The 24,993-nt window shown below is 43.1% G+C and overlaps 2 protein-coding genes across 2 annotated transcripts; one reads left to right on the forward strand and one right to left on the reverse strand.

Annotated features, from left to right (window-relative positions):
• Positions 1 to 117: 117 nt before the first annotated feature.
• On the forward strand, positions 118 to 4,331 carry LOC112227623 (tartrate-resistant acid phosphatase type 5). Its single transcript, XM_024392416.2, has 6 exons — positions 118 to 414; positions 885 to 1,075; positions 2,166 to 2,293; positions 2,542 to 2,733; positions 3,393 to 3,540; positions 3,689 to 4,331. Exons 1-6 carry the CDS (start codon positions 345 to 347, stop codon positions 3,926 to 3,928), a joined length of 969 nt encoding a protein of 322 aa, XP_024248184.1. The 5' UTR covers positions 118 to 344; the 3' UTR covers positions 3,929 to 4,331.
• Positions 4,332 to 6,434: 2,103 nt separating this feature from the next.
• On the reverse strand, positions 6,435 to 15,461 carry LOC112227622 (tissue factor). The gene is made up of 6 exons (XM_024392414.2): positions 15,134 to 15,461; positions 11,444 to 11,552; positions 9,861 to 10,054; positions 9,465 to 9,649; positions 8,531 to 8,705; positions 6,435 to 6,895 (listed from the first exon to the last, which is right to left on the reverse strand). Exons 1-6 carry the CDS (start codon positions 15,204 to 15,206, stop codon positions 6,750 to 6,752), a joined length of 882 nt encoding a protein of 293 aa, XP_024248182.2. The 5' UTR covers positions 15,207 to 15,461; the 3' UTR covers positions 6,435 to 6,749.
• Between the last annotated feature and the right edge of the window lie 9,532 nt (positions 15,462 to 24,993).

The following is a 24,993-nucleotide window of genomic DNA, read 5'->3' on the forward strand; positions in this document are numbered from 1 at the left end:
CCCCATTGTATGCTAGTTTGATCAATTAAATTGATTGTCTAGACTGATCGGCATTGGTTTCTAGTGTGATCACATCTATTTTTTAAAGGTAACTCAAAGTTCCTGTTTGCAGAGTAGATAGACATTGCTTAGCCAATTAGCTGTTGTTCTGAGTCTTTTCTTCTCAGATTGCTCAATGCAGGAAGTTATTCTGAAACCACAATACTTCTTCCTCTTTATAAACAGTTCTAAAAGAAGAACCATAAGCATTTTGTTTTTCTGTTTCCAGCGTGTGACACTTTGGGAAAACTGCTAAATCGATCATTGTCTTTGTTGGTAGGTCTGCACCTCTCCATACTGGTGGAATGTATCATCTTCATCTGCTGCTAATGCTGTGCTTGGCATTCTGGCCACGCTGCCAGCCACTGGAACAAGGTACACTTTTCTATCTACCAGATCTACCAAATCAACTTCATTACTTAAATTACTGTGTCGTTGTTTCCTAATATCCATTTATATTCAGACTGTAATGTAATTATACCAAAGAGTGTCTTTGGTTCGAGCACATGAGATGGTATGAAATAGGAAATAATATAAGAATGAGATTTTGGTCTGCTGTGTATACAGGAGGGCTTCTAAAAGAAAAACTAACAGGTCTGTGAGAGCCGGAATTCTTACTGGTTGGTAGGTGATCAAATACTTATGTCATGCAATAAAATGCAAATGAATTACTTAAAAATCATTCAATGTGATTTTCTGGATTTTTGTTTTAGATTCCGTCTCTCACAGTTGAAGTGTACCTAAATATTACAGACCTCTACATGCTTTGTAAGTAGGAACACCTGCAAAATCAGCAGTGTATCAAATACTTGTTCTCCCCACTGTATGTGTCACCTGTCCTTTAGCATCGCTGCGGTTTGTTGGGCTGGGGGACTGGGGAGGCATCCCGTTATTTCCCTACTACACCCCTCACGAGCAGGCCATCGCTGCAGAGCTCGCCCGGACGGCAAAGACTCTGGGATTGGACTTTGTCCTCAGTCTGGGAGATCATTTCTACTACAAAGGAGTGGAGGACGTGAATGATCACCGCTTCAAGGTCACTTCACACTACAGTCGCTCTGCAGCACTGTTCACACTGCAACACATAGGCTGCGTTTACACAGGCAGCCCAGATCTGATCTGTTTGTTCAAAATACCAATTATTGGCAACAAAAAAAAATCAGAAATGTTCGACCTGTGTAAACGCAGCCATAGGCTTGGGTTGAAACGCCACACGACAGCAAACATTATTGTGATGAAAAACTCATCAACTGTTGTGACAACTCCTAGTAAACATATCTTACCATAGGCAGTTAGATTGTAACTTAACATCTCAACATATCTAACTTATCTGTCGTGTGTGGCATTGTGAAGAATGTGAACACGGAACACACATACAACAGACATACGGAAGGACTTTGAAAATGGCAAGAGAGCAAACGAAATATCTAATGCTCCATGCTGTGTAACAGATTGTGAAATATGCATTGCGATAAGAAGTGTTGCGTCACAGTTGTTCCCTGTTTCTAAGCAGCTAGCCAACTTTGTGAGAGAGAGAATGTGTTTTAAAAACTATTTTTAAAAATGTGACCTTTTATTAACTAGGCAAGTCAGTTAAGAACAAATTCTTATTTACAATGACGGCCTACCCCGGCCAAACCCTAACCCAGAAGACTCTGGGCCAATTGTATGCCGCCCTATGGGACTCCCAATCACGGCCGGTTGTGATACAGCCCGGAATCGAAACCAGGGTCTGTAGTGAATCCTCTTGTTAGTTGAAGAACACAAGGACGTAACACAAACTGACAAGGCGGCGCTGTGTTCAGATCACCGTGTTCTTGTATAGCGAAGAGGACACTTTCTTTTCTCACTCCTAGAGCACTTGATTCTCCTTTTTTTCCCCCTGAAATAAAGTGAAGCGTCATGCCCTCTTGTGGTAAAATATTGTACATCAACTATGTCTTCAGAGCATTCAGATTGTATTAGTGTTGCAGCACACAGAAATTTTATTCATTATAACATGACTATTGATATGTTATATATATATATATCCGTTATATATCATATCACTCTAGTTTTTCATCCTTCAGTCATTTTCCTGGGTTGGTAATTATCCATTTGTTTGGTCTTTTTTATTTCTCCTGCAGTGTACCTTTGAGGGTGTCTTCTCCCATTCCTCGCTGGTTGACATCCCTTGGTACTTGGTGGCAGGGAACCATGACCACATTAACAACGTCTCCGCTCAGATCGCTTACTCGAGCAGATCGAAGAGATGGTGAGCAGCTTAAGTAAAGATCTTTAAAAACTGTGTGTTTTAAACCGTTAACGCCAAGCATCCTGAAAACAACATTCACATGCCAATTAGCAGATGCTTTCATTCAAATAGTGTATACATTTAGAGTATGTGATCCCTGTTGGGAATTCAACCCACAACCTTCTTGTTGTTTGCTAGCGACACTCTCTTACCAACTGAGCCACACAAAACAGGACATTCTGTGTTGTTCTCTCCTCTTGTTGCCTCAGGAGGTTCCCGGAGTTGTACTATGAGCTCCAGTTCAAGGTTCCCCAGAGTAACGTGTCAGTGACCATCCTGATGATTGACACAGTGGTGCTATGTGGGAAAACCTATAAGGGGACCCAGCCCAAAGGAAAGGAAGACCTGGGGGCTTCTGCCAAGCAGTTGGACTGGATCAACTCCAGACTGGCAAACAGCAAGTAAGGTCCATATGGTCCAGTTTCCTGGAACCAGATTAAGCATAGATAGTCTAGGACTATGCTTAATCTAGGTTTGAGAAACTGGCCCTGAAAGGCAACAGGTCAAACACAGCCTCTCATTAAGTATACACTGTTCAAGCACATCGGTGAAACAGCAGACAACTTGTTCTGTGAGTAAATAATGGCTTGGATGGATTAAATGTTTTTCAAGGTGGAGGAAAATAAAAGTATTTGATTTAATAAGTTGTTGTTTGAGCCTTGAGAAAAGAATGTGAAGATTTCGAACCATGAAGAGATCCCTGACTGGCCACACCCCTCTTTTAGAGATCCCTGACTGACCACACCCCTCTTTTTGAGATCCCTGACTGACCACACCCCTCTTTTAGAGATCCCTGACTGACCACACCCCTCTTTTAGACTCCTCCACTCTCATCACTATTTGAATCAAGAAATACCTTCACACTGCTACACACACATTCCTCAACTGTTACTGAATGTGGAATAGAAAACTCCTGTAACAAGAGTTGGTTTGTTGAACCACACGCGCATGATGAGTAACCTTTCCTGACACATGAAGACTTGTGCTAGCTTCCAGAAGATAATACCTCTGTTTTAGCTCAGGGGGCTAACACAGTCTTTTATCTGTCATTCTCTCCCAGGTCAGAGTTCCTTGTGGTGGCTGGTCACTATCCTGTGTGGTCCATTGGTCATCACGGCCCTACAAAGTGTCTTGTGCGTAGACTACGGCCTCTGCTGAAGAAGTATAATGTCACAGTCTACCTGAGTGGCCATGACCACAGCATACAGGTGGTTATCATACATATTATGACCATACATATACATACAATAATAAAGTGACAGTTTGAAGTGATAAGTTTTGAAAGACAAATGTTTCCGTTTTACAGTCACTTATTTGAACAACTGTCGTTGACCTGACTCTCTGTACTCTCACCAGTTTATCAGAGAGGATGATGGGAGTTCCTACGTGGTCAGCGGGAGCGGAAACTTTGTAGACCTATCCACCAAACACGTCAAGACCTTCCCGTCGGCATGGCAACGGTTCTCCAACGCTGTCAACCTTACGTCCGGAGGATTCGCTTACTTTGTAGTCACAGAGAACAGTATGACCATCAGCTACATTCAGACTGATGGGAAATGTGTTTACCAAACAGCAGTGGCAAAACGCAAGGTCTGACACACACACACACACACACACACACACACACACACACACAGAGAGGCATCATCAGATAGTCAACAATGAGCTGCTATAGGTCTAATATGCTGTCTGTTTTTAACCTCTTAAACCCTGACATTGTTGACCAAACAAGGCATAATATTGTATACTACGTTCATAAAGTACATTTCAGTTACAGAACTGTAAGTCCAATAAACACATGCGTAGTACTGTTAGAAAGGTAGGAACTGATAAAGGTGTCAGAAACTGTGACACCAACAGAGCCTGAGGTACAGCCAAAACAACTGAAATTCATATTTGTATTAATTTTTTTTTTTTTTTTTTGGGGGGTGTCCCCCAATTGTCCCCATGTTGGTACATAAGAGATTTTAAAGTTTCAAATAAAATACGTCACCAATTACTGTTCTAGAAGGATAACACGTTTTTTTATTAGTAGATATTTGACCTAATGGTGGCCCTCTACACATTTGCGAATACCCATTGGATCACAGCCATTTTAAAAGCGCAGCTGTTTTTGCAACTTGCCAAGCTGAAGTCTCTATCTATCCATTGATTTAAATGTATATATTCCCCTGTCTGATACCCAGTTTATCCCCTAGATGGCAGTAAGAGATCACATAACGTCTCTTGGCCACTTGGAAACCAGTTGCGTCTGGTTTGGGTACCAAAATGGTTGAACGTATTTTCAAGCCTGACATCTTAATGAACGTAGCAATCAGTCCTTTCACGTTATATAGTTTATTTATTGAAGTAAAACACAGACAGATGAGGAAACTTCAAATGTAAACGAGTGAGCTATCTAAATGGAGCATTCAAGGTAATTTGGAAGTAAAATGCATTGTTTTACAATGACCATCAGGGTGTACCCTTTTTCCAAGCATACTACCTGTTTGCAATTTTGGAGACTTGACCTACATTGCATACTCTATGAATTTGACCATAGTGTATGATTTATGGTTTTTACTCTTACGTATTTGCCTAACTGTTTGGTATAAATATATATTAAATCTCAAGACAATACTATTTACTGATCACTCAAACCTCTAAACCAGGGGTCCTCAACTGGCGGCACGCGGGCCGAATTTGGCCTGCGGGTGTTTTCTGAGCAAAATAACAAATAAAAAATATTTTTATTTTGTGGACACAATAGACTGTAAAAACACCAGGAAATCAGCCTCCTAGTGATTTTAATTTGAAGAAGTCTGTTCCTAAGTATTCCCACGCATAATGGAGACAAACGTGATCTTATACAAATGTAGTGAAGATTTGAAATGACTATCTGTTTGGCCTTCTTGTGGTCAATTTACAGTCTACAAATGATTTGTAATGATGTTCCGGCCCGACCATCCGCTCAAGAAGAAAATCAGCCCTGCGGCTGAATGTAGTTGTTGATCCCTGCTCTACAACATAATTATATCTTCAAATAACCAAATGAACAAATAGTACTTCCAGAATGACTACACATAATACAGTAGGGATCTTCGTAAAAAAAATGATATATCCTACTAATCATCATTTCCCAGATCATTTATTTTTCAGCCGTCTCCCAAAATCAAAATATATTTTCCCAAAGACGATATCAAGTTAAAAAAAATATATATATAAAACACGTTGGTAGTGGTAGTGGTAGTGGTAGTGGTAATGGTAATGGTAGTGGTAGTGGTAGTGGTAATGGTAATGGTAGTGGTAATGGTAGTGGTAATGGTAGTGGTAATGGTAGTGGTAGTGGTAGTGGTAGTGGTAGTGGTAGTGGTAGTGGTAGTGGTAGTGGTAGTGGTAGTGGTAGTGGTAATGGTAGTGGTAATGGTAGTGGTAGTGGTAGTGGTAGTGGTAATGGTAGTGGTAGTGGTAGTGGTAATGGTAATGGTAGTGGTAGTGGTAGTGGTAGTGGTAGTGGTAATGGTAGTGGTAGTGGTAGTGGTAATGGTAGTGGTAGTGGTAGTGGTAATGGTGGTAGTGGTAGTGGTAGTGGTAGTGGTAGTGGTAGTGGTAGTGGTAGTGGTAGTGGTAATGGTAGTGGTAGTGGTAGTGGTAATGGTAGTGGTAATGGTAGTGGTAGTGGTAGTGGTAGTGGTAGTGGTAGTGGTGGTAGTGGTAGTGGTAGTGGTAGTGGTAGTGGTAGTGGTAATGGTAGTGGTAGAGGTAGTGGTAGTGGTAGTGGTAGTGGTAGTGGTAGTGGTAGTGGTAGTGGTAGTGGTAGTGGTAGTGGTAGTGGTAGTGGTAGTGGTAGTGGTAGTGGTAGTGGTAGTGGTAGTGGTAGTGGTAGTGGTAGTGGTAGTGGTAGTGGTAGTGGTAGTGGTAGTGGTAGTGGTAGTGGTAGTGGTAATGGTAGTGGTAGTGGTAGTGGTAGTGGTAGTGGTAATGGTAATGGTAGTGGTAGTGGTAGTGGTAGTGGTAGTGGTAGTGGTAGTGGTAGTGGTAGTGGTAGTGGTAATGGTAATGGTGGTAGTGGTAGTGGTAGTGGTAGTGGTAGTGGTAGTGGTAGTGGTAGTGGTAGTGGTAGTGGTAGTGGTAGTGGTAATGGTAGTGGTAATGGTAATGGTAATGGTAATGGTAGTGGTAGTGGTAGTGGTAGTGGTAGTGGTAGTGGTAGTGGTAGTGTTTCTGAAAGCTAATATTCACAGCAGTAGAAGTGTCACTTCAACAAATAAAAAGGAAATATTTGCACCGTGTGCACGGAAACAAAATCTACACTACAGTTATGTGTAACATATTCACTGTGCGACTTCACAGAAGAATGTTGACCTGCAGCCTCCATTTCAAAGTCCAGTTTAGCTGTACATTGTGTTCCCAATTGTGTGTCGACGATAAAAAAAAATTACACACTTCTTAGTGGCACTCCTTCTTTCCCACTTGTGTTGGCTTTCCTTGTGCGTTGGCAGCACACCACTGTGACTACGATAGCCACTACTATGATCGTAATGACGAGGAGGAGGAACCCAGCGATCACACCGATTCCAAACTCTGGAGAGGAAACGGGATGGTGGACTGTTATTGGGCTGCATGATGATTCACATATACACACACACACACACACACGAGCGCACGCACACACACACACACGAGCGCACGCACACACACACACACACACAGCGCACGCACACAAACACACAGCGCACGCACATACACACACGAGCGCACGCACGCACACAAACACACACGAGCGCACGCACACACACACACACACACACAGCGCACACACACACACACACGAGCGCACGCACATACACACACGAGCGCACACACACACACACACGAGCGCACGCACACAAACACACACGAGTGCACGCACACACACACACACACACGAGCGCAGGCACGCACACACACACGAGCGCACGCACACACACACACACGAGTGCACGCACACAAACACACACGAGTGCACGCACACACACACACACACATGAGCGCACGCACACAAACACACACGAGTGCACACACACACACACACACACACACACACACATGAGCGCACGCACACACACACACGAGCGCACACACACACACAGGAATTTTTGCAGTGTTGCACTTCACATGAGTCTAAACATGAGTCAATAATATTTATTTCACCCTTTGCATCCCATACACATCGACCCACTATGACACATGATAAGCACCGAAAACCCTCTTCTCCTCAGCACTCACGGTGAGTAATAATAAGCACCGAAAACCCTCTTCTCCTCATCACTCACAGTGAGTAAATGATAAGCACCTAAAACCCTCTTCTCCTCATCACTCACAGTGAGTAAATGATAAGCACCGAAAACCCTCTTCTCCTCATCACTCACAGTGAGTAAATGATAAGCACCTAAAACCCTCTTCTCCTCATCACTCACAGTGAGTAAATGATAAGCACCGAAAACCCTCTTCTCCTCATCACTCACAGTGAGTAAATGATAAGCACCTAAAACCCTCTTCTCCTCAGCACTCACGGTGAGTAAATAATAAGCACCGAAAACCCTCTTCTCCTCATCACTCACAGTGAGTAATAATAAGCACCGAAAACCCTCTTCTCCTCATCACTCACAGTGAGTAAATGATAAGCACCTAAAACCCTCTTCTCCTCATCACTCACAGTGAGTAAATGATAAGCACCGAAAACCCTCTTCTCCTCATCACTCACAGTGAGTAAATGATAAGCACCTAAAACCCTCTTCTCCTCATCACTCACAGTGAGTAATTCTATATTTGTAATACCAGGTCTTGGCATTAGCTAAGTGTTCAATATTCTCAGTAGAACATATGAATATCAACTCCCTTCATTATAATGTCCAACATGAATTATGGAGTTATATATTAAAACAGGGACAGATTTCCTTAATGAATGCAGTAACATGCCACTTAACAGATGCACAGCCGCCCACGGTACAGTGACAGCACAGGAGGTTGGTGGAACCTTAATTGGGGAGGACGGGCTCGTCCAATGACTGGAGCAGTTTAAGTGGAATGGTATCATTCCATTTGCTCCGTTCCAGACATTATTAGGAGCCGTCCTCCCCTCGCCAGCCACCTGTGAGTGACAGCATCCGTTATATTATTAGCATGTGATCCCTGTGGGACTTGAACCGATAACCTTGGCATTGCTAGTATCCTTACCTTCAAAGAAGGACTTATTGGCACCCGGTGAACACTGTGTTTGACTGAGCTCTCCCAGCTGTTTGTCTGTGCTGCGGGAGGGGATGTAGGCCTGGACGTTGAAGCAGTAGCTCACCCCAGGATCTATATCCCTCCTGTCTAGCTCTATCTCACTGCTGGCAGACATCTTGGTTTTCTAGAGGGACGATTACAAAAAGAAGGGCTTGTAATTACGTCTCCTTCTGTAGTTCAATTTCTATTGCTTGTTCAATACTGTTGTATAACGTCATTAAAACAGTATATATTAATGACACACATGGAGAGATTTCCCATGCAATATAATCAGAAGTTTCACGTTGGCCAAACTCATATCATCCACTGCAGTTTATTCAATTATATTCCTTGACTTGCTCCTCCTACACCATTGAGAAATGTCCTCTATCTCACCGGGTTCAGCCCCAGGCCCCAGAGTACTCTGAGGAACTGTAAATATTACTCTAGTGTAGGCCCTAGAGTACTCTAGCCCCAGGCCCTAGAGTACTCTGAGGAACTGTAAATATTACTCTAGTGTAGGCCCTAGAGTACTCTAGCCCCAGGCCCTAGAGTACTCTGAGGAACTGTAAATATTACTCTAGTGTAGGCCCTAGAGTACTCTAGCCCCAGGCCCTAGAGTACTCTGAGGAACTGTAAATATTACTCTACTGTAGGCCCTAGAGTACTCTAGCCCCAGGCCCTAGAGTACTCTGAGGAACTGTAAATATTACTCTACTGTAGGCCCTAGAGTACTCTAGCCCCAGGCCCTAGAGTACTCTGAGGAACTGTAAATATTACTCTAGTGTAGGCCCTAGAGTACTCTAGCCCCAGGCCCTAGAGTACTCTAGCCCCAGGCCCTAGAGTACTCTGAGGAACTGTAAATATTACTCTAGTGTAGGGCTATCCTCCCTTTTGAGCTTACCTTGCCCGTGCTCGTTGCTTTCCCAAAGGTGACTTTGTACTGCAGCTCATCAGCGAAGACATCCCGCATGGTCTTTAGTTTGTTCTGCTCGTTGAACAGGGCTATGGGAGGGTCTTCCACATACAGGGTGATCTTCCTCTTATCTTTGCTCACCTCAATCTTGAACTCAGGTCTGCCTATAAGAGCTGGAAGGGAAATACCACGAGACGTTGACATGCTTCCTTGTCACACCTGGCGCCCACTTGGTGACACTAGCATGCTGTTGAACTATCCCAGTGATTTATAGAAGAACCCTCTTTTCCCAGTGATTTTAAAGAATAATCAACATTTTGACACTGGCATGTGGATGTCACCATATGACAGGAGTCAGGTGGTTGTTACAGCTGGAGTACCTACTGTCTTGGTAAGGGGTGAACCCTTCCGAACTGGTGTGGGGGAACTCTGTGAGGTCAGAGTTCACTCTGTGTAGGGGTTCTGAGAAGACGTCAGCTGAGTATGTGGCCTTCAGGTCAGTCAGAACGTTGGACAGGTCACACTCAGTCTCCATGGTCCGAATACATTGTTGGTTCCACTCTCTTATCTGACCAACACTTAAATAGATGTAATGGTAGGGTTATCGTTATCTTCAAACATGTTTTTTTTTTTGCATTAGGTCATTCATTGGGTCTGAATTAACATCTCAAATCAAATCAGGTTGTATTTGTCACATGCTTTGTAGACAACAGGTGTAAACTAATAGTTAAATGCTTGGTTGAACACTAAGAAAAGTACAAATTGCAATCTTTGAACTTGAGTTATAATCTTGAACTCATTGCACCACGTCACACACAATGTACTTCAATTAAACAGAGACTAGTATTCCTTCTTCCTCCTACTGCCCTCCAACACATCGACCTGACTCTTCAAGGTCAGAGACTGAGTCTCCAACACATCGACCTGACTCTTCAAGGTCAGAGACTGAGTCTCCAACACATCGACCTGACTCTTCAAGATCAGAGACTGAGTCTCCAACACATCGACCTGACTCTTCAAGATCAGAGACTGAGTCTCCAACACATCGACCTGACTCTTCAAGGTCAGAGACTGAGTCTCCAACACATCGACCTGACTCTTCAAGATCAGAGACTGAGTCTCCAACACATCGACCTGACTCTTCAAGATCAGAGACTGAGTCTCCAACACATCGACCTGACTCTTCAAGATCAGAGACTGAGTCTCCAACACATCGACCTGACTCTTCAAGGTCAGAGACTGAGTCTCCAACACATCGACCTGACACATCGACCTCTCTTCAAGATCAGAGACTGAGTCTCCAACACATCGACCTGACTCTTCAAGATCAGAGACTGAGTCTCCAACACATCGACCTGACTCTTCAAGATCAGAGACTGAGTCTCCAACACATCGACCTGACTCTTCAAGATCAGAGACTGAGTCTCCAACACATCGACCTGACTCTTCAAGGTCAGAGACTGAGTCTCCAACACATCGACCTGACTCTTCAAGGTCAGAGACTGAGTCTCCAACACATCGACCTGACTCTTCAAGGTCAGAGACTGAGTCTCCAACACATCGACCTGACCCTTCAGAGACTGAGTCTCCAACACATCGACCTGACTCTTCAAGGTCAGAGACTGAGTCTCCAACACATCGACCTGACCCTTCAGAGACTGAGTCTCCAACACATCGACCTGACCCTTCAGAGACTGAGTCTGGGAAGAATAGATTAGTGCAGGCCTCCCATGGTCATGGGATTATAGGCACCATCTTTTTTTATGTTTCATGGAGACATTTCATTTCTTGAATAGTATTAGGAAGTAATAAAAGCATTTGGCTCCTGATATGTAGGAAACTGGAGCTTTTTCAATGTTTAGTTAATAATAATTGAAGTGGCAGTTAAATACACTATTTTTTGGAATTGTTCGGTCTTCATATAAGTTCACAACACTGTAATATCAGCATGTAAATGATTTACTTACACAGAATATTCAACAGTGTATGAATAGTTGAAAGGTTTAGGATCCCACATAAGCAGTGTTTTGAAGTTGATAGACGACCAGGAAACGTTCTGTGCCTTGGGATAGTTACCTACACGAAGAACAAGATCAGTTACCTACACGAAGGACAAGATCAGTTACCTACATGAAGAACAAGATCAGTTACCTACATGAAGAACAAGATCAGTTACCTACACGAAGAACAAGATCAGTTACCTACATGAAGAACAAGATCAGTTACCTACATGAAGAACAAGATCAGTTACCTACACGAATAACAAGATCAGTTACCTACATGAATAACAAGATCAGTTACCTACATGAATAACAAGATCAGTTACCTACATGAAGGACAAGATCAGTTACCTACATGAAGAACAAGATCAGTTACCTACATGAATAACAAGATCAGTTACCTACATGAAGGACAAGATCAGTTACCTACATGAATAACAAGATCAGTTACCTACATGAATAACAAGATCAGTTACCTACATGAATAACAAGATCAGTTACCTACATGAAGGACAAGATCAGTTACCTACAAGAAGAACAAGATCAGTTGCCTACATGATTAACAAGATCAGTTACCTACATGAAGAACAAGATCAGTTACCTACATGATTAACAAGATCAGTTTCCTACATGAAGAACAAGATCAGTTATCTACATGAAAAACAAGATCAGTTACCTACATGAAGAACAAGATCAGTTACCTACATGAAGGACAAGATCAGTTACCTACATGAATAACAAGATCAGGTACCTACATGAATAACAAGATCAGTTACCTACATGAATAACAAGATCAGTTACCTACATGAAGGACAAGATCAGTTACCTACAAGAAGAACAAGATCAGTTGCCTACATGATTAACAAGATCAGTTACCTACATGAATAACAAGATCAGTTACCTACATGATTAACAAGATCAGTTTCCTACATGAAGAACAAGATCAGTTATCTACATGAAGAACAAGATCAGTTACCTACATGAATAACAAGATCAGTTACCTACATGAAGAACAAGATCAGTTACCTACATGAAGGACAAGATCAGTTACCTACATGAATAACAAGATCAGTTACCTACATGAATAACAAGATCAGTTACCTACATGAATAACAAGATCAGTTACCTACATGATTAACAAGATCAGTTTCCTACATGAATAACAAGATCAGTTACCTACATGATTAACAAGATCAGTTTCCTACATGAATAACAAGATCAGTTATCTACATGAAGAACAAGATCAGTTATCTACATGGAGGACAAGATCAGTTACCTACACGAAGAACAAGATCAGTTACCTACATGAATAACAAGATCAGTTACCTACATGAATAACAAGATCAGTTACCTACATGAACAACAAGATCAGTTACCTACATGGAGGACAAGATCAGTTACCTACACGAAGAACAAGATCAGTTACCTACATGAATAACAAGATCAGTTACCTACATGAATAACAAGATCAGTTACCTACATGAATAACAAGATCAGTTACCTACATGAAGGACAAGATCAGTTACCTACATGAATAACAAGATCAGTTACCTACATGAATAACAAGATCAGTTACCTACATGAATAACAAGATCAGTTACCTACATGAAGGACAAGATCAGTTACCTACATGAATAACAAGATCAGTTACCTACATGAAGGACAAGATCAGTTACCTACAAGAAGAACAAGATCAGTTGCCTACATGATTAACAAGATCAGTTACCTACATGAATAACAAGATCAGTTACCTACATGAATAACAAGATCAGTTACCTACATGAATAACAAGATCAGTTACCTACATGAAGGACAAGATCAGTTACCTACATGAATAACAAGATCAGTTACCTACATGAAGGACAAGATCAGTTACCTACATGTAATGTTAGACAATGACAATGAGTGAAAGTGAAATAATTAGGACCGTGTGCCTTTGCATAAGAGCATCACATGGGACATTCCCTGTAATAAGCCTGATCTAAGAAGTTGCCAACAAAAAGTTAGGACACTGTGGCTTTTAAATGCAGTATGTGATTTATCCATATTGTGTGATGTTTAGCAACAAAACCAACAGGTGTGCAAAACAGACGGGATTGGCTTTGGTTGTTGACAACATGTAAACCATATTTAGTCTCCTATGTTTATTGAAAACATAAATACATTTTCACAATGAGCACTTGTTGTCTCTCAAATACCTTGTTACAGTTGTTGGTTAGCCAGCGAGCAATTGTTTTTGACATATTAGCATAGACATGACATCAGTCAATACGCCTCAAAACAAGACATGGTATCAAGAACAACAACAAGATTAAACGATCTGAATTGAGACACCTGATTCTCCACAAGACAGCGTCTTGTCATTGACCCGTTTACATGCACACCAATATCCCGTTATTATTCAGGATACAGTTTCGCATGTCATGTGTGTTGTGTGATGACTCTGTCCGATTGTCAAACAAATTACTTCAAAAAGTAGGCTACCTGAGCATTTCAAACCTCCGTAATAATTCCATAGTAATCTTTCTTTTTTTGCTGATACTCTGTACTGGACATTGTAGCCTAACGTTACTTGACCATAATTTAGACACGTTTCTACTTATAATTTCCTACATGTGTCAGGCCCTATTATAATTTCCGAAATTTGTTAGGCCCTATTATAATTTCCGACATTTGTTAGGCCCTATTATAATTTCCTACATTTGTTAGGCCACTGTGTGTCAACTATAGTTAGATACATGCAGCTTCTCTTCTGTCGTAACTTGTTGCCCCCAGAAGACTAAATAAAGTAGTTCTCACCAGAATAATTTCTTACATTGATAGAATGAATGCATTAGTAATCTATTTAGCACTGCTAAAGTTGTGTTTCATTTAGGGACCGGGGAGAAAAATATGCAAGAACTCCAAAACAGTGAAAAAATGTGTCCTGTGCAACATGGTCCAAAATGTCATCGGTTTGACCGGTTTTAAGGACATTTAAAAGCTGAGAAAACGATGAAACACGTTTCTGATTAGACTTCAGTTCATCTTGAGTTGCATATTTGATGTGGTCGAAATAATGTCTCCTTGCATAACAGTGTTACACTCACATTCGTATTTCCTCAAGAGATGCTGAAAGAAAGAAATCATAAGTAGCTCTGGAAAAGAGCGTTTTCTAAATGACTCAAATGTAAACAAACAAAAAATATTTATCCGTTGCTGTTCCCGAGACAAAATTAAACTTTATTGTACCATTTTACTAGGAGTTAATATTATATTATAGGCCTACAGTCATTGTCCAGATTACTATTCCATGTAACCTATATGAATTTAAATGAGGAATTGTCTTTATTTATGGTACAGGGATACTCGTGAGCGGGATATTAAAAGTCAATGTAAACAGTTTACGCCGAATAAAATCTTAAACGGGATATTAGCTATTAAGCGGGTTATGAGCTACTATTCCGGATACTGTGCGCATGTAAACATGCTCATTGTTCCTAACTATCTGAACATCCAGAATCACAACGACACGTGGACTTCTGCCCCACTGAAGCGTGTGCATCGTTTTCGTGATGTTGTCAGCTAAACCCGTCTGGACTATTTGTCTAGTGTACAGCTTTTAGGATTGTAGAGGCTAGTTTTATATTTTAATTGCCCGTGGAGTTTTTGACTCACCTGAAACACAGTTTGTAAAAAATAGTACAGTACACAATCTCATACAAAACGTTTTCCTTTCCATTTTCAACATGTTATATTCCAACAGGTCCGTGTGAAAACCGCAATCCAGTGGAGGTAGAAGTGAAAAGTGACTCGGGTCTCTGGGCGCCACTGAAACGAGTCGGCAGCGATGCACCTCTGATTGAAATCCGCTCCCTTGTCTTGTCCAGCTACTGTTAGTCCGTGTTTAAACGCGCTGTCTAAAACACGAAAAAGACGCGTTGTGGTTTATTGCCGGGTGGGATGGGCTTCTGATACTAGTGTATGCAACTTGCTTAACTTGTTTTGTGATGACAAAAGCATCGTAGCCTACTGTTCAACGAACAGCTGGTGTATAGTCCTGTAAGTAGCCTCGTAAAATGTGTCATTCATTGCAAATGCGTTTTATGGACATATGCAAATACATTACATTAGCGCACAAGCATATGACATCATGCGAGAAAAAAACAAACATTTTGGTGGCCCCCCTGTTGACTGCGGTGAGTATATGTTATGTTTTAAGTTAGTTTCCTGCAATTCCAAAACAAATGGGGTGTAGAGAAAATGTAGTTTTAACACTAGAACCGCGATAGAAGACATTTCGGCTGCTCATGAATGAATTAATCTGCCATTTGTTTTATCATGCCCCCCGACTTCCGTCCTTGACTATTCTTAAATAAGTCTATACAACACACTGTCAGTGTTAGAATCTTAATATCACATACAGAACTGGATTTTATAACCATTTTTTGAATGGTTTCCCCCGTCGCCTCTTCTTCTCCCGACAGTTGAAAGTGCAGCGACCCTAGCGGATAATCACCCAGATAATTGGCTCATACCGAAACTAATTTCACACATATAACAACAGATGAGATAAATTAGGTAACGTGTGATGGGGAGAAAGGAGGTGAATGTGTGAGTTGATGAGTGAGGGGAAGCGAAGGATGCATAATTATGTAATCATTGTGAATGAAGAACAGGGCCGGCCATTCTATTGTGTTGATCGTTTCTAGTTCCACTGAACAAAAATATAAATGCAACAATGCAACAATTTCAAAGATATTACTGAGTTATAGTTCATACAATGAAATCAGTCAATTTAAATACATGATTTAAGGCCTAATCAATGGATTTCACATGACTGGGAATACAGATATGAATCTGTCACAGATACAGGGTCAGTTAATACCATACTATATACAGGGTCAGTTAATACCATACTATATACAGGGTCAGTTAATACCATACTATATACAGGGTCGGTTAATACCATACTTTATACAGGGTCGGTTAATACCATACTATATACAGGGTCAGTTAATACCATACTATATACAGGGTCAGTTAATACCATACTATATACAGGGTCGGTTAATACCATACTAGATACAGGGTCAGTTAATACCATACTAGATACAGGGTCAGTTAATACCATACTTTATACAGGGTCAGTTAATACCATACTATATACAGGGTCAGTTAATACCATACTATATACAGGGTCAGTTAATACCATACTATATACAGGGTCAGTTAATACCATACTTTATACAGGGTCAGTTAATAACATACTATATACAGGGTCAGTTAATACCATACTATATACAGGGTCAGTTAATACCATACTATATACAGGGTCAGTTAATACCATACTATATACAGGGTCAGTTACTACCATACTATATACAGGGTCAGTTAATACCATACTATATACAGGGTCAGTTAATACCATACTATATACAGGGTCAGTTAATACCATACTATATACAGGGTCAGTTAATACCATACTATATACAGGGTCAGTTAATACCATACTATATACAGGGTCAGTTAATACCATACTATATACAGGGTCAGTTAATACCATACTATATACAGGGTCAGTTATAATACCATACTATATACAGGGTCAGTTAATACCATACTTTATACAGGGTCAGTTAATACCATACTATATACAGGGTCAGTTAATACCATACTATATACAGGGTCAGTTAATACCATACTATATACAGGGTCAGTTAATACCATACTATATACAGGGTCAGTTAATACCATACTATATACAGGGTCAGTTAATACCATACTATATACAGGGTCAGTTAATACCATACTATATACAGGGTCAGTTAATACCATACTATATACAGGGTCAGTTAATACCATACTTTATACAGGGTCAGTTAATACCATACTATATACAGGGTCAGTTAATACCATACTAGATACAGGGTCAGTTAATACCATACTTTATACAGGGTCAGTTAATACCATACTATATACAGGGTCAGTTAATACCATACTATATACAGGGTCAGTTAATACCATACTATATACAGGGTCAGTTAATACCATACTTTATACAGGGTCAGTTAATACCATACTATATACAGGGTCAGTTAATACCATACTATATACAGGGTCAGTTAATACCATACTATATACAGGGTCAGTTAATACCATACTATATACAGGGTCAGTTAATACCATACTATATACAGGGTCAGTTAATACCATACTATATACAGGGTCAGTTAATACCATACTATATACAGGGTCAGTTATAATACCATACTATATACAGGGTCAGTTAATACCATACTTTATACAGGGTCAGTTAATACCATACTATATACAGGGTCAGTTAATACCATACTATATACAGGGTCAGTTAATACCATACTATATACAGGGTCAGTTAATACCATACTATATACAGGGTCAGTTAATACCATACTATATACAGGGTCAGTTAATACCATACTATATACAGGGTCGGTTAATACCATACTTTATACAGGGTCGGTTAATACCATACTATATACAGGGTCGGTTAATACCATACTATATACAGGGTCGGTTAATACCATACTATATACAGGGTCAGTTAATACCATACTATATACAGGGTCAGTTAATACCATACTATATACAGGGTCAGTTAATACCATACTATATACAGGGTCAGTTAATACCATACTATATACAGGGTCAGTTAATACCATACTATATACAGGGTCAGTTAATACCATACTATATACAGGGTCAGTTAATACCATACTATATACAGGGTCAGTTAATACCATACTAGATACAGGGTCAGTTAATACCATACTTTATACAGGGTCAGTTAATACCATACTATATACAGGGTCAGTTAATACCATACTATATACAGGGTCAGTTAATACCATACTATATACAGGGTCAGTTAATACCATACTTTATACAGGGTCAGTTAATACCATACTATATACAGGGTCAGTTAATACCATACTATATACAGGGTCAGTTAATACCATACTATATACAGGGTCAGTTAATACCATACTATATACAGGGTCAGTTAATACCATACTATATACAGGGTCAGTTAATACCATACTATATACAGGGTCAGTTAATACCATACTATATACAGGGTCAGTTATAATACCATACTATATACAGGGTCAGTTAATACCATACTTTATACAGGGTCAGTTAATACCATACTATATACAGGGTCAGTTAATACCATACTATATACAGGGTCAGTTAATACCATACTATATACAGGGTCAGTTAATACCATACTATATACAGGGTCAGTTAATACCATACTATATACAGGGTCAGTTAATACCATACTATATACAGGGTCAGTTATAATACCATACTATATACAGGGTCAGTTAAATACCATACTATATACAGGGTCAGTTAATACCATACTATATACAGGGTCAGTTAATACCATACTATATACAGGGTCAGTTAATACCATACTATATACAGGGTCAGTTAATACCATACTTTATACAGGGTCAGTTAATACCATACTATATACAGGGTCAGTTAATACCATACTATATACAGGGTCAGTTAATACCATACTATATACAGGGTCAGTTAATACCATACTATATACAGGGTCAGTTAATACCATACTATATACAGGGTCAGTTAATACCATACTATATACAGGGTCAGTTAATACCATACTATATACAGGGTCAGTTATAATACCATACTATATACAGGGTCAGTTAATACCATACTTTATACAGGGTCAGTTAATACCATACTATATACAGGGTCAGTTAATACCATACTATATACAGGGTCAGTTAATACCATACTATATACAGGGTCAGTTAATACCATACTATATACAGGGTCAGTTAATACCATACTATATACAGGGTCAGTTAATACCATACTATATACAGGGTCAGTTATAATACCATACTATATACAGGGTCAGTTAATACCATACTATATACAGGGTCAGTTATAATACCATACTATATACAGGGTCAGTTAAATACCATACTATATACAGGGTCAGTTAATACCATACTATATACAGGGTCAGTTAATACCATACTATATACAGGGTCAGTTAATACCATACTAGATACAGGGTCAGTTAATACCATACTTTATACAGGGTCAGTTAATACCATACTATATACAGGGTCAGTTAATACCATACTATATACAGGGTCAGTTAATACCATACTATATACAGGGTCAGTTAATACCATACTTTATACAGGGTCAGTTAATACCATACTATATACAGGGTCAGTTAATACCATACTATATACAGGGTCAGTTAATACCATACTATATACAGGGTCAGTTAATACCATACTATATACAGGGTCAGTTAATACCATACTATATACAGGGTCAGTTAATACCATACTATATACAGGGTCAGTTAATACCATACTATATACAGGGTCAGTTAATACCATACTATATACAGGGTCAGTTATAATACCATACTATATACAGGGTCAGTTAATACCATACTTTATACAGGGTCAGTTAATACCATACTATATACAGGGTCAGTTAATACCATACTATATACAGGGTCAGTTAATACCATACTATATACAGGGTCAGTTAATACCATACTATATACAGGGTCAGTTAATACCATACTATATACAGGGTCAGTTAATACCATACTATATACAGGGTCAGTTATAATACCATACTATATACAGGGTCAGTTAAATACCATACTATATACAGGGTCAGTTAATACCATACTATATACAGGGTCAGTTAATACCATACTATATACAGGGTCAGTTAATACCATACTATATACAGGGTCAGTTAATACCATACTATATACAGGGTCAGTTAATACCATACTATATACAGGGTCAGTTAATACCATACTATATACAGGGTCAGTTAATACCATACTATATACAGGGTCAGTTCAGAGGAGGTGATGTTGCCTACCCTCACCACCTGTGGTCGGCACGTCAGGAAGTCCAGGATCCAGATGCAGAGTGAGGTGTTCAGACCCAGAGTCCTAAACTCGGGACTTCCTTAATATTAGATTTTGTGTACCAGCTGTTATTTACAAATAGACACAGACCTCCACCACTTGTCTTACCGGAGACAGCTGTTCTATCTTCCCGATGGACTAAAAACCCACCATCTGTATGTTATCCATGTCGTCGTTCAGCCACGGCTCGGTGAAACATAAGATATTACAGTTTTTAATGCCCCGTTGGTAGGATAGTCTTGATCGGACCTCATCCAGTTTATTATCCAATGATTGCACGTTGGTTAATAGGACGGATGGTAGAGGCAGGTTACCCACTCCCCGTCGGATCCACGTTGGCTAATTGGACGGATGGTAGAGGCAGATTACCCACTCGCTGTCGGATCCACGTTGGCTAATAGGACGGATGGTAGAGGCAGGTTACCCACTTGCTGTCGGATCCACGTTGGCTAATAGGACGCATGGTAGAGGCAGATTACCCACTCGCTGTCGGATCCACGTTGGCTAATAGGATGGATGGTAGAGGCAGATTAACCACTCCCCATCGGATCCACGTTGGCTAATAGGACGGATGGTAGAGGCAGATTAACCACTCCCCGTCGGATTCACGTTGGCTAATAGGACGGATGGTAGAGGCAGATTAACCACTCCCCGTCGGATTCACGTTGGCTAATAGGACGGATGGTAGAGGCAGATTAACCACTCCCCGTCGGATCCACGTTGGCTAATAGGACGGATGGTAGAGGCAGATTACCCATTCACCATCGGATTCATGTTGGCTAATAGGACAGATGGTACCCTACTACTTTGAAGAATCTGTTACGGTTTTCTAGTGGTGATGAAGGAGAGTCGGACCAAACTGCAGCGTGTCGATTGAGATTCATGTTTAATCAAATAAAGAAACACGAACACTACACAAAACAATAAACGTAATCAAACCGAAACAGCCTATCTAGTGCAAACTAACCGAGAGTACACATAGGACACTAAGGACAATCACCCACGACAAACTCAAAGAATATGGCTGCCTAAATATGGTTCCCAATCAGAGACAACGATAAGCACCTGCCTCTGATTGAGAACCATTCCAGACAGCCATAGACTTTGCTAGACAACCCACTAAGCTACAATCCCAATACCACCACCAAAACCCCAAGACAAACACACCACAATTACAAAAACCCCATGCCACACCCTGGCCTGACCAAATACATAAAGATAAACACAAAATACTTTGACCAGGGCGTGACAGAACCCCCCCCCCCTAAGGTGCGGACTCCCGAACGCACAACCTAAACCTGTAGGGGAGGGTCTGGGTGGGCATCAGTCCGCGGTGGCGGCTCTGGTGCTGGACGTGGACCCCACTCCATAATTGTCTTAGTCCACCTCCTTAGTGTCCCTTGAGTGGCGACCCTCGCCGCTAACCTTGGCCTAGGAAACCTAACAACGGGCCCCACTGGACTGAGGTAGCTCGGGACCGAGGGGAAGCTCGGGACCGAGGGGAAGCTCGGGACCGAGGGGAAGCTCGGGACCGAGGGGAAGCTCGGGAGTGAGAGGAAGCTCAGGAGTGAGAGGAAGCTCAGGAGTGAGAGGAAGCTCAGGCAGGTTGATGGATCTACCAGATCCTGGCTGGCTGGTGGTTCCGGCAGATCCTGGCTGACTGGCACTTCTGGCGGATCCTGGCTGACTGGTGGATCCTGGCAGACTGGCGGATCCTGGCTGACTGGTGGATCCTGGCTGACTGGCGGATCCTGGCAGACTGGCGGATCCTGGCAGACTGGCGGATCCTGGCAGACTGGCGGATCTAACTGATCCTGGCAGACTGGCGGATCCTGGCTGACTGGCAGATCCTGGCCGACTGGCAGATCTGGCGGATCCTGGCAGACTGGCGGATCCTGGCTGAATGGCGGATCTAACTGATCCTGGCAGACTGGCGGATCCTGGCAGACTGGCGGATCCTGGCCGACTGGCAGTTCTGGCGGATCCTGGCTGACTGGTGGATCCTGGCAGACTGGCGGATCCTGGCAGACTGGCGGATCCTGGCTGACTGGCGGATCCTGGCTGACTGGCACTGGCGGATCCTGGCTGACTGGTGGATCCTGGCAGACTGGCGGATCCTGGCTGACTGGCGGATCCTGGCAGACTGGCGGATCCTGGCAGACTGGCGGATTCTGGCTGAATGGCGGATCTAACTGATCCTGGCAGACTGGCGAATCCTGGCCGACTGGCAGATCCTGGCCGACTGGCAGATCCTGGCCGACTGGCAGATCCTGGCCGACTGGCAGATCTGGCGGATCCTGGCAGACTGGCGGATCCTGGCCGACTGGCGGATCCTGGTCGACTGGCGGATCCTGGTTGAATGGCGGATCTAACTGATCCTGGCAGACTGGCGAATCCTGGCCGACTGGCAGATCCTGGCCGACTGGCAGTTCTGGCGGATCCTGGCAGACTGGCGGATCCTGGCAGACTGGCGGATCCTGGCCGACTGGCAGTTCTGGCAGATCCTGGCCGACTGGCAGTTCTGGCGGATCCTGGCCGACTGGCGGATCCTGGCCGACTGGCGGATCCTGGTCGACTGGCGGATCCTGGTTGACTGGCAGTTCTGGCAGATCCCGGCTGACTGGCGGATCTGGAAGAGTCTGATTGACTGGCAGATCTGGAAGAGTCTGGTTGACTGGCAGATCTGGAAGAGTCTGGTTGACTGGCAGATCTGGAAGAGTCTGGTTGACTGGCAGATCTGGAAGAGTCTGGTTGACTGGCAGATCTGGAAGAGTCTGGTTGACTGGCAGATCTGGAAGAGTCTGGTTGACTGGCAGATCTGGAAGAGTCTGGTTGACTGGCAGATCTGGAAGAGTCTGGCTGACTGGCAGATCTGGCGGCGCTGGGCAGCCTGGCGACGCTGGGCAGACTGGCGACGCTGGGCAGACTGGCGACGCTGGGCAGACTGGCGGCGCTGGGCAGACTGGCGACGCTGGGCAGACTGGCGACGCTGGGCAGACTGGCGGTGCTGGGCAGACTGGCGGCGCTGGGCAGACTGGTGACGCTGGGCAGACTGGGGGCACTGGCGCTGGGCAGACTGGGGGCACTGGCTGCTCCATATAGGCTGACAGCTCTGGCGGCTTCTTACAGACTGACAGCTCTGGCGGCTCCGTGCTGACTGGCTGCTCCTTGCAGCCTGGCAGCTCCTTGCAGACTGACAGCTCCTTGCAGACTGACAGCTCCTTGCAGACTGACAGCTCCTTGCAGACTGACAGCTCCTTGCAGACTGGCTGCTCTATGCAGACTGACAGCTCTGGCTGCTCCATGCAGACTGACAGCTCTGGCTGCTCCATGTAGGCTGACAGCTCTGGCGGCTTCTTACAGACTGACAGCTCTGGCGGCTCCGTGCAGACTGGCAGCTCCTTACAGACTGGCAGCTCCTTGCAGACTGGCAGCTCTGGCTGCTCCATGCAGACTGACAGCTCTGGCTGCTCCATGCAGACTGGCTGCTCCATGCAGAGACTGGCTGCTCCATGCAGACTGACAGCTCTGGCTGCTCCATGCAGACTGACAGCAGACTGGCTGCTCCATGCAGACTGACAGCTCTGGCTGCTCCATGCAGACTGACAGCTCTGGCTGCTCCATGCAGACTGACAGCTCTGGCTGCTCCATGCAGACTGACAGCTCTGGCTGCTCCATGCGGACTGGCAGCTCTGGCTGCGCTGAACAGGCGGGAGACTCCGGCAGCGCTGTAGAGGAGAAAGGCTCTGGCTGCGCTAAACAGGCGGGAGGCTCCGGCAGCGCTGTAGAGGAGAAAGGCTCTGGCTGCGCTAAACAGGTGGGAGACTCCAGCAGCGCAGGAGAGGAGAAAAGCGCTGGCTGCGCTGAACAGGCGAGGCACACTGAAGGCCTGGTGCGTGGTGCTGGAACTGGTGGTACTGGATCGAGGACACGCACAGGAAGCCTGGTGCGGGGAGCTGCTACCGGAGGACTGGAGTGTGGAGGTGGCACAGGATGGGCTAGACCGTGAAGGCGTACTGGAGATCTTGAGAGCAGTGTTGGCACAGGACGTGCAAGGCTAGGGATGTGCACAGGAGGCCTGGTGCGTGAGGCTGGCACCAACTTCATCAGCCGACTAACACGCACCTCAGGACGAGTATGGAGCGCTAACCCAGGTGCCATCAAATCCCCAACACGTTCCGTCTGGCGAATTCCATGCAAAAAGCACCAACACAGCAACTCCCTCATTTCTCTCTCCTCCAATTTCCCCATTAACTCCTTCACAGTCTCTGTTTCGCTCACCTCCAACACCGGCTCTGGTTCTGGTCTCCTCACGATAAACAGGGAGAGTTGGCTCAGGTCTGACTCCTGACTCTGCCACACTCTCCCTGAGCCCCCCCCAAGAAATTTTTGGGGCTGATTCTCAGGCTTCCATCCGCTACGCCGTGCTGCCTCCTCATATCTGCGCCTCTCAGCTTTCGCCGCCTCCAGTTCTTCCTTGGGGCGGCGATATTCTCCAGGCTGAGCCCAGGGTCCTTTACCGTCCAGTTCTTCCTCCCAT

The sequence above is a fragment of the Oncorhynchus tshawytscha genome, linkage group LG29, assembly GCF_018296145.1.
Source record: "Oncorhynchus tshawytscha isolate Ot180627B linkage group LG29, Otsh_v2.0, whole genome shotgun sequence".
Classification (NCBI taxonomy): domain Eukaryota; kingdom Metazoa; phylum Chordata; class Actinopteri; order Salmoniformes; family Salmonidae; genus Oncorhynchus; species Oncorhynchus tshawytscha.